Raw genomic sequence first — 14777 nt, forward strand, 5'->3', positions numbered from 1 at the left:
TTCTCTGAGTAAGCCATCTGGTACTAGTGATTTGGCTATGACTGGTATAAGCTCCAAAATTTCTTCTTTTCTTACTTCATGTATTGATTTTAAACATTCTTGGGTCGTTGATTCTGGTGCTACTGATCATATGGCTTGTTGTGCTGACCCATTTGTTTCTTATAACCCTACCATTGGCACTCATACGATAGCCGTAGCTGATGGCTCACATACATCAGTTGCGGGTTCTGGTAACATAAAATTACAATCTTCCTTACATCTCAAAGATGCTCTTCATGTCCCTAAACTTTCTACTAATCTTCTTTCTATTCATAAAATCACAAAAGATTTAAATTGCACTGTAACCTTCTTTCTTACTCACTGTGTTTTCAGGATCTCGCCACGGGGAAGACGATTAGGGGTGCTAAAGAGCAAGGTGGGCTGTACTATCTGGTGTCACAATCTCCTGCAACTCATGTTAAGGATCACATCTTGCTATCACATGGCCAGTCAACTGCTGATTCTCTGATTTGGCTTCATCATAAGCGCTTGGGACATCCTCCGTTTAGTTTACTCAAGTCTTTATTTTCGTCTTTGTTTTTGTCTAAGTCTGTTGAGTCTTTTCATTGTGATGTTTGTGAGTTTTCTAAGCATCATCGTGTGTCTTTCCCTTCTAGTAGTACTAAAAGTGTTGAACCTTTTGATCTTATTCATTTTGATGTTTGGGGTCCTTCTAAGGTCCCTCATTCTTCTGGAAATAAATGGTTTGTTTCTTTTATTGATGATTGCACTCGTGTAACTTGGGTTTACTTAATGCGTGAAAAGTCTGAGGTACCACAACTGTTCTTTCAATTTTATAAAATGATTGAGACTCAATTTTGTAAAAAAAATCAAAAGACTAAGGACAGATAATGGTACTGAATATGTCAATCACTCTTTTTCCCAATTTATACAAAATCAAGGTATGATTCATGAACTTAATTGTGTAGACACCCCTCAACAAAATGGGGTTGCTGAAAGGAAAAATCGTCACCTTCTTGAAGTTGCTCGTGCCTTACTGTTTCAAACACATGTACCCAAATGCTATTGGGGAGATGCCATTCTTACTGCAGCGTTCTTGATCAATCGTCTACCCACTCGGGTTCTCGATCATGTAAGTCCTATTCTCTCCATGACTTCTTTTTTTCCTTCTGTTCCAACTTTGCAAAGTCTTCCTCCTCGAGTGTTTGGGTGTGATGTCTTTGTTCATATTCATAAACAGCATCGTAGTAAGTTGGATCCTAGGGCTCTTAAATGTGTCTTCCTTGGATATGCTCCTGATAAGAAGGGCTACAAGTGCTATCACCCTGGAAGTCAGAAAATTTTTGTTTCTATGGATGTTACATTTCAGGAATCTGAGTCTTTTTTCCAAGGTCCTCGTCTTCAGGGGGAGAATAATTCACCAGAAGACTCATCACCTTCCTTCTTTGAATTGGAATCTTCAGTGTCTACTCCTTCACCTGTGTCAGTGTCTCTTCCTCTTGTTCCTGTTCCTAATGTTTCTATGTCTGATCCTCCTGTGACTGATCCTCCTATGACTGATACATCAAGTACACCAGAGATACGGAAAATTGTGACACCTGAATTAGTATATAAAAGAAGGAAACAATCCACATTGCCTCAACAGCAACCTCAATCGTCTGAACCACTGGTAAGTCCTGAATCTGATATTTCTGATCATGATGTTAATACTTCTGATGACTTACCCATTACTGCTACTTCTGATGATTTACCCATTGCTTTAAGAAAAGGAAAATGATCTTGTTTCAAGAAATCTTGTTCTTCCTGTCCCTCTTGTACTCAATACCCTATCTCCCATTTTGTTTCCTCTGCTAATCTTTCTGTGCAGCACAAAAGCTTTGTTTCAGCACTAGATTCTACTTCAATCCCAAAATCAGTACATGAAGCTTTGAGAGATGGGAATTGGACTCAAGCCATGCAAGAGGAGATGAATGCGTTGGAGAAAAATAAAACATGGGAGGTTATTGATAGACCCAATGGAAAGAAAGCAGTAGGGTGCAGATGGGTTTATGCCCTGAAATATAATTCTGATAGCACTCTTGAGAGATACAAGGCTCGATTACTCGCCAAAGGTTACACTCAAACCTATGACATTGATTATGAAGAAACCTTTGCTCCAGTTGCAAAGATGAATACAGTGAGAATCTTGTTGTCCCTTGCTGCCCATTACAATTGGGATATAAATCAATTTGATATGAAAAATGCTTTCCTCAATGGTGAGTTAGAAGAAGAAGTCTACATGGAAATCCCGTCTGGTTTTGATTCTGTGAAGGGGGAAAATAAAGTTTGTCGATTAAAAAAGGCCCTGTATGGATTGAAGCAGTTACCTCGTGCTTGGTTTGGAAGGTTTACTAAGGTTATGATGACCTTAGGATATAGACAGAGTCAAGGAGATCACACTCTTTTCTTCAAGCACTCCCAAAATGGGAAGCTTACTGTGCTCCTTGCATATGTTGATGATATTATTATCACAGGTGATGATTTTGTGGAGAGGCAGATTCTGCAGACACGACTTGCCTCTGAATTCGAAGTCAAAGACCTTGAGAAACTGAGATATTTCCTAGGGATAGAAGTAGCTCATTCAAGCAAAGAAATTTTTACCAGTCAGAGGAAATATGTTTTGGATCTTCTCAAAGAAGCAGGGAAGCTCGGGTGTAAACCCTCTAATACTTCTATTGAGCAGAATCACAAGATAGGCTTTGAAGAGGAGAGTCCTCCATTTGATAAAGGACAATATCAACGGCTAGTTGGAAAATTGATATATCTGGCTCATACTAGACCAGACCTAGCTTATGATGTTAGTGTTGTCAGTCAGTTTATGCACGATCCAAAAGAGAAACACATGCAGGCAGAAGAGAGATTTCTTCAGTATCTTAAAGCTACTCCTGGTAAAGGATTGTTATTCCGACGTGATGGCAATCTTTCTTTAAAAGTCTACACGAATGCTGATTATGTTGGATCCGTGACTGACCGTCGTTCTACCACTGGTTATTGCATGTTTCTTTGCGGTAACTTGGTGACATGGAGAAGTAAGAAACAAGAAGTGGTTGCCAGATCAAGTGCAGAAGCTGAATTTCGAGCTATGGCTCAAGGCATTTGTGAGTTACTGTGGCTGAAAATTGTACTTGACGATCTCAAAATAAAATGTGAGGGACCTATGAAGCTGCTATGTGATAATAAGTCCGCTATTTGTATAGCTCATAATCCAGTTCAACATGATCGGAAACATATTGAGGTCGACCGCCATTTCATCAAAGAGAAACTTGATAGCGGGTTGATTACCACTCCATACATTCCCACTGGGCGTCAATTAGCTAATCTATTGACAAAGGGACTTCCTTCAGACAGATTTCAAGAACTTACTAGCAAGCTAGGAATGATAAATATCTATTCCTCAGCTTGAGGGAGAGTGTTGTAAATATTAGTGATTTAGCTGATTATTATTATTATTTGTTGTATTAGGCCAAGCCCATTAGGTCAAGGATTAGGTCTTTTATTCTTTATAAATAGATACCTCTCTGTACAGATTATACATACAAATTAATAATATATTTCTGATTACCCTTTTCAGACAATATATATATATATATACACGAGCAAAAATAAAAAGCATATGTTTTTTCATCAGCATGAGTACAATCATATAACAATATATCTAAATACTAGATAATGAATAGGAATGCTTATTGAATATGGAAGAAAGATAAGAAGAGGTATAACCTGCATATTTTGTTCATCTGATTTGAATGTTGTTGGAGTATTATCCCTTGTATGCCTGCGGTATCGTTCAATTGTATGTTGCATGCTGCATAATTAAAGCCAATATATTACTTAAGTCTGGTTAGCTGATCCATGGTCAAAATATTAAGTAAATAAGCACTTGCTTAAAAAATGAGAAAATAGACAATGGCATGATCAATGTCTTGTTTGACAACAAACTGAGAAAATGAAAATGGGAAGGGAAAACTTAAATTTTATTTTAGTTCAAATGTAATATAAAAAAGAGAAACTAGACATTAAGAGAAATGTGAATTGGCTTAGTATCGTGCATATGTGCGAAAGTTATTTTGGGATTTAGACATAATTTTTATTTTTATTTCCTTAATTTAGCTATGTTTAATGCTAATTGATTTGTAATCAGTTATAATTATACTTACTATTATTTTAATCTTACTAGTCTTACTATCTGTTTGGTTATCGTTGGATCAACTTGAAATCAACAGAAGTTAATTTTTCTTCTTTTTCAATCATTGATTTCAAGTTAATCCAACAGTAACCAAATAAGTAGTAAGAATGGTAAAATTAAAATGATAGTAAATATAACCGCTCCTAATTTTATATTCTTTTCTTATAGGATGCATGCAAGGTGCTTAATGGGATGGTTGTGAAAGACTTGATAACTCTAGATAATGTTATTTTTGAGCACGCTCAACATGGCCTTGAAAATAAGGCATTAAATTCTTCATTTAGTTTGGGGTAACATAATTAAGTGTGGTAATTTGGAACACTTTTTATATATTGATTTTCTTATGGTGAAGAACAAACACCTCTGGTAGTCTCTAATATATTCAAGTTAAGGATTGCAGGTGATGACGGCTGTGTGTAAAACTATTTGTGTCCCATGTGTAATGTGTGTCAATTGGTTTAATTAATAATAAAAGAGGCTTTATGGTAATTGACGTTTCGCATTAATGGTAATTGACGTTTTGACGTTTCGCATTAATGAGAAGTTACAGGGAGTTATTTGAAACTCCGTAACTGGTGACATGGTTCAGTTATATAAAGAGAAAAATGGTGAGTCTCTGATTATGATTATCTCTCAGAATTCTCTCCTTCATTTCTGCCCATAAAAGTTGTATCAGATCCATATCATAGACGATACAAGGAAAGCAGAGGGTAAAGACTCTGAGAAACAATCTTCCATCATCAAAGTTCTTCCGCACTAATGGAGAAAGGTACGCTCTTATGTGAAAATCATGATCTCTAAAGATCCTGTATCATGTTCTTGAATAGGCATTGTTGAACATGAATCATGAATTATTCATGACATAACTTACATGTGGTATCAGAGCATGTGTTTTAAGTGTTTGTGATTTTCCATAAACAATTATGTATGATCTCTTAATTCATGAAAAGATGGGGTTTTTCTGAAAATTTTGATCACCATGATTGTTGATTCCTCTGAATCTCATTATTGAAAATTCTTATGGAAAGAAATGGGAACAAAATCCATGTTGTGTTGTTAAATAACGATCAAATACTACACCTTATGAAAACATGATGATAGATTACTGTGTTGCTTTTCCTGATAATGGTGTTCATCCTTTACGATTTCTGCAAATTTTACGGTTTCTGTACAATTTCATTTTCTGGAATGTGGCGCAAACCCGCGCCAACTCACTGGAAAACGTATGGAAACACTGGCGCAGACCCGTGCCACTTTGCGGGTTGTGAAATTGGACCACCGCGCAGAACCGCGCTAACCCGCGCCATTTCTCTGGTCTTTGTACTGGGAAAGTGTGTCATTGCCATATGTTTATTCCATTTTATGAATTATTGGGAAAACATGAAAGGACATTAATACTTATGAAAGTTGGACAAAGTTTTGAAATTAATTATGATAAAGATTTGTTAGTCACCAAAGTGGCCAAATCTTGAAGAGTTGTTTTAATTTCAAACATTACGAATTCTATTTCAATTACCATGACTGTGATGCTATGAATAGTATGATATAATTTTCTGGTTGTGGTATATTGAGGTTCATTATTATAAAACAGTTGGGGATCAACCCAAAGGTTGATTATTTGTTTTATAAAATGAACATGGATGTTGGTAATGTTGGCATATTTCCTCACATTTGGACATCCAAAGATGACAAATAATTATGATAGGGGTATGCATCATTGCCAAATTATGTGAAATTTATATAGCATCATTATAGTTAATGTTGTATGTTAATGGATCCCCAAAGGCGAACATTGATATGCATTGAAGTTAGTATAGTTGAATCTGTGAAGTATGTCAGTATGTGACATGTATGACTCAAAGCATTAATGTTTAAATATTATTCCTTGTAGTACCTGTTGCCACACATTCCATGTTCTTAATTGTTGCAGTTTTTAATGGGCTGAACTTCTCTGAATGGAAAGAGCAAATCAATTTTTACCTTGGGGTAATGGATATGAATTTGGCTCTAAGAGAAGAGGAACCTAGTGCTATTACTCCTGAAAGCACTGAGGATGAAAGGAACCATTTTAAGAACTGGTAAAGATCCAACAGATTAAGTTTGATGTACATGAAATTGAGCATAGCAAGCAACATTGAGTCAGCTCTTCCACAAACTGAAAATGCCATCGAAATGATGAAACTTGTGGAAGAGCACTCCCAAACCGCTGATAAGTCTCTTGCTGGGACACTTATCAGTACACTGACCACCATGAAGTTTGATGGTTCGCGTACTATGCATGAGCATGTTAATGAAATGACAAGCGTCGCGGCAAAATTAAAATCATTGGAAATAGCTGTGGATGAGAACTTCCTGGTGCAGTTCGTATTGAACTCATTACTGTTTGAGTATGGTCCTTTCCAAATGAACTATAATACCATGAAAGACAAATGGAATGTGCATGAATTGCACAGTATGTTAGTTCAGGAAGAAACCAGAATTAAAAATCAGGGAGCTCATTCTGTCAATTATGTAAAGCCACAAGAAGCACTCAGCTTCTTGAAATTATGCACACTGATGTATGTGGTCCGTTTGATGTTAATGCCTTCAATAAAGAAAAATATTTTATCACTTTCATTGATGATTATTTACGTTATGGTTATGTCTATTTGCTGCATGATAAGTCTCAAGCTGCAAATGCTTTGGAGATTTATATTAATGAAGTTGAAAGGCAATTAGACAGAAAGGTGAAGATTGTCAGGTCTGATAGGGGTGGTGAATATTATAGAAGGTATGATGAAAGTGGACAACATCCGGGCCCATTTGCTAAATTTCTGGAAAAGCGTGGTATTTGTGCTCAATACACAATGCCCGGTACACCGCAACAGAATGGTGTATCAGAAAGGCGTAATAGAACCTTACTGGATATGATTAGGAGTATGTTAAGTAATTCTTCTTTACCTTTTTCATTGTGGACTTATGCTCTAAAAACTGCCATGTATGTATTGAATAGGGTTCCTAGTAAGTCTGTTCCAAAGACTCCTTTTGAATATTGGACTGGAAGGAAACCTAGTATAAGACACCTGCATGTTTGGGGTTGTCAGGCAGAGATTAGATACTACAATAAGAAACTGGATGCAAGGACAATCAGTGGTTATTTCATTGGTTATCCAGAAAAATCGAAAGGGTATAGATTTTACTGTCCTTATCATACTACAAGGATTATTGAATCTGAAAATGCAAGGTTCATTGAGAATGGTGAAGTTAGTGGGAGTTAAACACCACGTAAAGTGGATATTCATGAAGTGAGAGTACAAGTTCCATTACCTTGTAGCTCTAGTAAAGTTATTGTTCCTCATGCTATTAAACCAATCAATAATAATGAAGGACGAGTTAATGATCCCACTACTCATGAAGAAATCATTGTTGATGAACCGAATGAACCCATAGTAGAAGAACCACAACAAATAGCATTAAGAAGATCTCAAAGAGAAAGGAGACCTGCTATTTCTAATGATTATGTGGTATATCTACAAGAGTCTGAATTTGACATGGGTGTTCAGGATGATCCAGTAACGTTTTCACAAGCCATGAATGGAGAAAATGGTGATAAATGGTTAGACGCTATGAAAGATGAGTTGAAATCTATGGAACAGAATAAGGTCTGGGATCTTGTTAAGTTACCAGAAGGGTGCAAGAGAGTTGGTTGTAAATGGGTCTTTATGACCAAACGTGACTCTTATAGTAACTTGGAACGTCACAAGGCCAGACTAGTCGCAAAAGGATTCACTCAGAAAGATGGCATTGACTATAAAGAAACTTTTTCACCAGTTTCAAAGAAGGATTCTTTAAGAATCATTATGGCATTGGTGGCTCATTATGATCTAGAGTTACACCAGATGAATGTGAAAACTGCCTTTCTAAATGGAAATTTAGATGAAGATGTGTACATGGACTAACCAATGGGGTTCATTGAAAAGGGTAAAGAGCACATGGTGTGCAAACTTAAGAAGTCAATATACGGACTTAAACAAGCTTCACAACAATGGTATCTTAAGTTTAAGATACTGTTGTCTCTTTTGGATTTAAAGAAAACATCATTGATCGATGTATATATCTGAAGATCAGTGGGAGCAAGTTTATCTTATTGATTCTGTATGTTGATGATATTTTGCTTGCAACTAACGATCTTGGTCTTTTAAATGAGACTAAGAAGTTTCTCTCTAGTAATTTTGAAATGAAAGATATGGGTGAGGCAGCTTATGTGATAGGAATAGAAATATTCAGTGATCGATCACAAGGACTGTTAGGTTTGTCTCAGAAAGCATATATTAATAAAGTTCTAGAGAGATTCAGAATGGAAAACTGCTCATCATCTTCAGTTCCAATTCAGAAAGGAGATAAGTTTAGTCTCATGCAATGTCCTAAAAGTGAATTGGAACGAAAAGAAATGGAAGCAATTCTGTATGCATCATTAGTTGGGAGTTTAATGTATGCTCAGACTTGTACGAGACCAGATATTAGCTTTGCAGTTGGGATGTTGGGTAGATACCAAAGTAATCCCGGTATGGATCATTGGAAAGCTGCAAAGAAAGTTCTGAGATATTTGCAAGGAACTAAAGGTCACAAGCTTACTTATAGAAGGTCTAACAACCTTGAAGTGATTGGATACACAGATTCGGATTTTGCAGGATGCGTAGACACAAGAAAGTCTACATGTGGTTACCTGTATCTTTTAGCTGAAGGAGCTATATCATGGAAAAGTGCAAAGCAGACTGTAATAGCTGCATCCACTATGGAAGCTGAATTTGTGGCATGCTTTGAAGCCACGATTCAGGCTAAATGGCTACGGAATTTTATTTCAGGGCTTGGATTGGTCGACAATATTGAAAAGTCGCTGAAAATTTATTGTAATAATTCCCCAGCAGTCTCCTTTTCTAAAAACGACAAGTATTTCAAAGGTGCTAAACATATGGAATTAAAGTACTTTGCCGTTAAAGAAGAGGTTCAGAAACATAGAGTGTCTATAGAGCATATTAGCACTGATCTTATGTTAGATGATCCCTTGACGAAGGGACTATCGCCCAAGACATTTACTGGTCATGTATGTAAAATGGGCATTATGTTAGCTAGTGAATGATGAAAATTATAATTATGCATTAAGTGTTGACACTCTGAGTTCATTGATGAATATATGTTTTTGTTATTGTCTTATTTTCAATTTATGTATGCATGCACGTATATGTGATGATATTGAAAATATTTATGGTCCGTTATGAAGACATTATTGTTGGACATAAATGTACACTTCCTATTAAAGTATCATGCTAGGAAGAAAAGTCAATATAGTAGTACATGGAAGGGACTATGTCGACTTGATAGCATACAACTGTCATGACTCATGTTGATTTTATTTCTAATAATGAATTATGATAACGTCAATATATGGAACCTTTAGCCTAGTAAATGCGCATTATAGTGAATGTTAATTAAATCATGAAGGGACACCTTATGACATGAGCCAAGTGGGAGAATGTAAAACTATTTGTGTCTCATGTGTAATGTGTGTCAATTGGTTTAATTAATAATAAAAGAGGCTTTATGGTAATTGACGTTTCGCATTAATGGTAATTGACGTTTTGACGTTTTGCATTATGGTAACGTTTTGCATTGATGGTAATTGACGTTTTGACGTTTCGCATTAATGAGAAGTTACAGGGAGTTATTTGAAACTCTGTAACTGGTGACATGGTTCAGTTATATAAAGAGAAAAATGGTGAGTATCTGATTTTGATTATCTCTCAAAATTCTCTCCTTCATGGTCTGCCCATAAAAGTTGTATCAGATCCTGTTATAGACGATACAAGGAAAGCAGAGGGTAAAGACTCTGAGAAACAATCTTCCATCATCAAAGTTCTTCCGCACTAATGGAGAAATGTACGCTCTTATAAGAAAATCATGATCTCTAAAGATCTTGTATCATGTTCTTGAATAGGCATTGTTGAACATGAATCATGAATTATTGATGACATAACTTACATCGTGAACTTGTTACATTTGTTATTGTGCAAAAAATTTATAATGGAGAAGCATTAGATATGTTTAAGAAAATGTTGCATCATGGATTCTGCCCACCTTCAGCTACCGTCAATGAAAACGAAGTTAATTTAAGGGAGAATATTTTCCTATCGGAGGAGGATGATGCACATAAAATTGACGTAGAATTGTGCATGTGTGTGACATTATTTTGGAATTTAGACATATTTTTATTTTTATTTATTTTTTGTTATTTCCTTAAATCAGCTACGTTTTTAATGTCGATTGATTAATAACTAGCTGTAATTATTTTTATATTATTTCCTTATTTTTAGGATTTTAAATTTTGAATTGATTGTAATTGGTGCTTAAGACCCTTATCGTCGGAGTTGAATATTTTATTTTAGTAATTATAATTGAGAACAAAGAGTTCTCTTTTATCAAATTTCAACTTTTTGTTAGCTACTTTTCTATGCGTTTTCCGCATCAAAATGAAATGAGGAAGAAATCTCAATTAACTTGTAAACTAATTGAATATTTAGAATATAAATGATACTATTTACAATACAACCACTAATTTGTTGTGTAGCTCTGCATGGAATGAGAGTGGATCCTCTCATGTGTTAATTAAGATGACAATGTTATGTTAGGAAATCATAATTATACAAAGGTGAAATAATGTTGATAAAGGAAGAGAAAGAAAAAAATATGGGGATAGGTAGTTACAAAATCATCACTGTTGATTCTTCTTTGTATGGTTAGAATTCTTCCACATGACATGATCATGTTAATTAAAACATGAAAGGATCTATTTCCGCATGGAATACATAAACACGTTAGTAGTTAATTAAAATTTTCTAGCTAAATCAGTTATGTTATTTAATTAGTAACTCATCCAAGAATTGTCAAGCATGTCTTGATTGTCTATGATTCGAATTCAGAGGTGACCTAGTTGTAAAACCCAAGCAATGGAAAGTGTGAGGTGAGTCCAAATTTTGACTTTGATAATCAAGCATCTCTAAATTAGGAGGCACAAGAAGAAAGAGTTTCTGATTTTTTTTTTTTGGGTTTGATGTTTGTCATTTTAAATGATATAAGTTATGTCATTTTAGGAGAGAGATAGACACAAGAAATGAAAATTACGGGGAGAAAGTGGATAACTTTTTTTTAATTTAATTTTTTAATAAAAAAATTTATTTTGTATCTATCTCTCTCTTAAAATGACCTAACTTTATATCATTTAAAATGACAAACATTTTTTCCTTTTTATTTTTTTTTAATATTTTGGAGAAGATCTATCCCTAATTAATTTGGGATAAAGGTGTTGTTGATATTTGTTGAGATATTCAAGTGTGATGAGTCTCACATTGGTTGGTAATGAGCTAAGTGAAGAGTATATAAGTGAAAGGACCCATGAACCCAATGCCTTAAGGTTTTGGGTTGAGACATGGTGTCGGATCCACTTGCTACGGTCTATGTAGCACCGATACGACACGTGACACGACACGACACGACACTCCGACACGTCAATCCTAAAAAATTATGGATTTCGACACGTTGGGACACGTTTTAATATTAAATAATATTTTTAATTTATATAGTGTATTTTTCATTTAATATTTAATAATATAACAAAAAAATGAAACTAAATTAATAATACCCATAAACACGTTATAAAGATGAAAGCTTTAATAAAAAAAATAAGAACTGGGATGAGAGAGATATAATATCAGATAGAGAGATCAAATCATATTAGAGAGAGATCAGAGAGAAGAAGATACAACAAGAGCGTGATAGGAATTGACAACAATGATGCTGAGATGATCTCTTATCTACTTAAGGGGAAAAAAGACAAAAAGATAAAATTGATATGATCAGGTGGAAGCTTTATTAATATATTTTAACTTTTTAAAAAAATAATTTTTTTTTAAAAAAAATTAAAAAAAAAATAAAAAATTACGAAAATGCCATTTGACCGTGTCGGACACGGTCAAATTCGCGTGTCGGAATGGTCAACGTGTCAGAAAAAGTCAACCGCGTGTCGGAGCGTGTCGCCGTGTCGGAGCGTGTCGGACCCGACTCTTCCTGTTTTTACAAGTGTCGGTGCTTCCTTGGCTGCGGTTGGTGTAGCCTTAGCTCATTGGTGGTGGTTCCCCGCCACGGGCTTCCCCTGGACCCGCTTGACATTGGAGTTTGAGGGAACGAATTTCCTAACAGTGGTATCAGAGCCGGATTGGGCTCGAGCTAGCCTAGTGATTAGCTAGGAGGCGGGTCGAGTACTTTGCGCTTCGGGTATTCGGTTGAGGGGGAGCATATCAATGGTGGGTTTCACACTTGAGGGGGAGATTGTTGAGATATTCAAGTGTGATGAGTCTCACATTGGTTGGTAATGAGCTAAGTGAAGAGTATATAAGTGAAAGGACCCATGAACCCAATGCCTTAAGGTTTTGGGTTGAGACATGGTGTCGGATCCACTTGCTACGGTTGGTGTAGCCTTAGCTCATTGGTGGTGGTTCCCCGCCACGGGCTTCCCCTGGACCCGCTTGACATTGGAGTTTGAGGGAACGAATTTCCCAACAGTGGTATCAGAGCCGGATTGGGCTCGAGCTAGCCTAGTGATTGGCTAGGAGGCGGGTCGAGTACTTTGCGCTTCGGGTATTCGGTTGAGGGGGAGCATATCAATGGTGGGTTTCACACTTGAGGGGGAGATTGTTGAGATATTCAAGTGTGATGAGTCTCACATTGGTTGGTAATGAGCTAAGTGAAGAGTATATAAGTGAAAGGACCCATGAACCCAATGCCTTAAGGTTTTGGGTTGAGATATGGTGTCGGATCCACTTGCTACGGTTGGTGTAGCCTTAGCTCATTGGTGGTGGTTCCCCGCCACGGGCTTCCCCTGGACCCGCTTGACATTGGAGTTTGAGGGAACGAATTTCCCAACAATATTGATGTTAATTTTGAAGAAGATCTATAAATAAAAGTCATGTCACGTATACAAGAGATGCAATTTCGCCTCCTCCACCTACTCCTTCTATTTATAAAGAAAGTCAAGTGAAGTGTCACAAAAATTAAGGGAGTATTGATAAGAATATTCATATCTAATGAATAAAAAAAAAAAAAAGAAATCTAATCGGCTTGCAAGAACAATGAATGGGAAGTTTATTGAAAAAATGATTATTAAATGGGTGTTTTGGAAAATATTGTGATTTATTTGGGGGCACTTCTCTTTTAACCAAAGTTCTTCGTTTGGTGGATTCGGATGAGAAGCAGTCGTAGGATTTGTTAGGAGGAAACAAATTGAGCTAAACAAAAGCACACAAAATGTATGCTAATGTCAAGTTATTATTTAGTTCAAATTGAAAGGGTACCTGCAATTCATTTAGGTGTGAGCATAACTAGAGTATCTTTGAGATGAATAAGTTTCAAAAAAATATAAAATATCAATTGTATTTCATTTTTAAAATTGCATATTAGTTGCCATGTATTCATTGTTTTTTCATTTGTTGGTGCCCCGTTAAATGATTTGGATATTCCTAATTTTGATTATGAAGTTACGGAGATTATAAAGAACCAATTCAATTCAATAGCTTAAGCTGTTGAGTAAGACTACATTAATGGTTTTATATTTCTCTAACACACCCCCTCACACGAGAGCCCGTTAGACTTAAAGAGCAGATGATGAATCAGGCTTGCCTACCTGTGCTAAGAAACTCTACAAAATTTAATAAGAAACTCTACAATATTTAATTATTTTTTTATTAATAGGATAGGGGCAATGATGATCAAACTCATGACCACTTGGTCAGGTCATCATCTGATACTATGTAAAGAATTAATTCAACTCTAAAACTTAAGCTATTAGGTGAGGCTACATTAATTGTTTTACAGAGATGGAGAAAAAAATGGAAAGAATAACAATAGAGATGAAGTTGATATGGAAGATGACAATCATGATTATAGCTTGAATGATTTGCAATAGACACTAGTAGTTTGGCTGTATTTTTTTTAGTGTTTTAGTTTAATATGTTGTCAAGAAACTGAACTTATGACTTAAGAGTTATGTGTCACTTTATGTATTTTGACATTTAAGTTAAAGTTATTGATTTAATTTTTATCTATCGATAATAAAATGATTATAAAAGGTTCATCACCAATAACACCTTTTTGTCAAATTAGTCAAAATTGGTTATCAATAAACCCAAATAAAAATAATAATAAAAGAAGGAGGAAAAAGAAGAAAAAATTTAAAAGATGTAATTATAATAATAATAGTAAATAAAAGTAAAATGAAAAATAAATAACTAATTGCACCCTGAAATATTTAACTATCGATTACAAGTTCAGTTTTTCGTTGCTATTTTGTCCATGTTTGTAAACCAAATTTCTTTGCATCAAAACTTAATATATTGGACGTTCCTATTTCATAACCCTTTTGTAGTGCTAAGCTTTTTTTACTACCGCAGTACTTCGCAATTCAATGTATTCTTGGTTTCCACAAGCCAGTCATCGTGATGCAAAAATGTGTGTTCCTCATTGG

General features: G+C 35.4%; 1 protein-coding gene across 2 annotated transcripts in view; it reads right to left on the reverse strand.

The window, feature by feature from the left end:
* The window catches only part of LOC133292339 (MADS-box protein SOC1-like), a 30239-nt gene that overhangs the window by 6148 nt on the left and 9314 nt on the right, over positions 1-14777 (reverse strand). For both annotated transcript variants that reach the window (XM_061490749.1, XM_061490755.1), the window contains one exon: positions 3760-3844. In XM_061490749.1, coding sequence (XP_061346733.1) covers positions 3760-3844 — 85 coding nt within the window. The remainder of the gene's footprint in view (positions 1-3759; positions 3845-14777) is intronic.

This window comes from Gastrolobium bilobum, unplaced genomic scaffold, assembly GCF_033153095.1.
Source record: "Gastrolobium bilobum isolate Gb01-03AN ecotype WA unplaced genomic scaffold, APGP_CSIRO_Gbil_v1 utg909, whole genome shotgun sequence".
NCBI classification, from domain to species: domain Eukaryota; kingdom Viridiplantae; phylum Streptophyta; class Magnoliopsida; order Fabales; family Fabaceae; genus Gastrolobium; species Gastrolobium bilobum.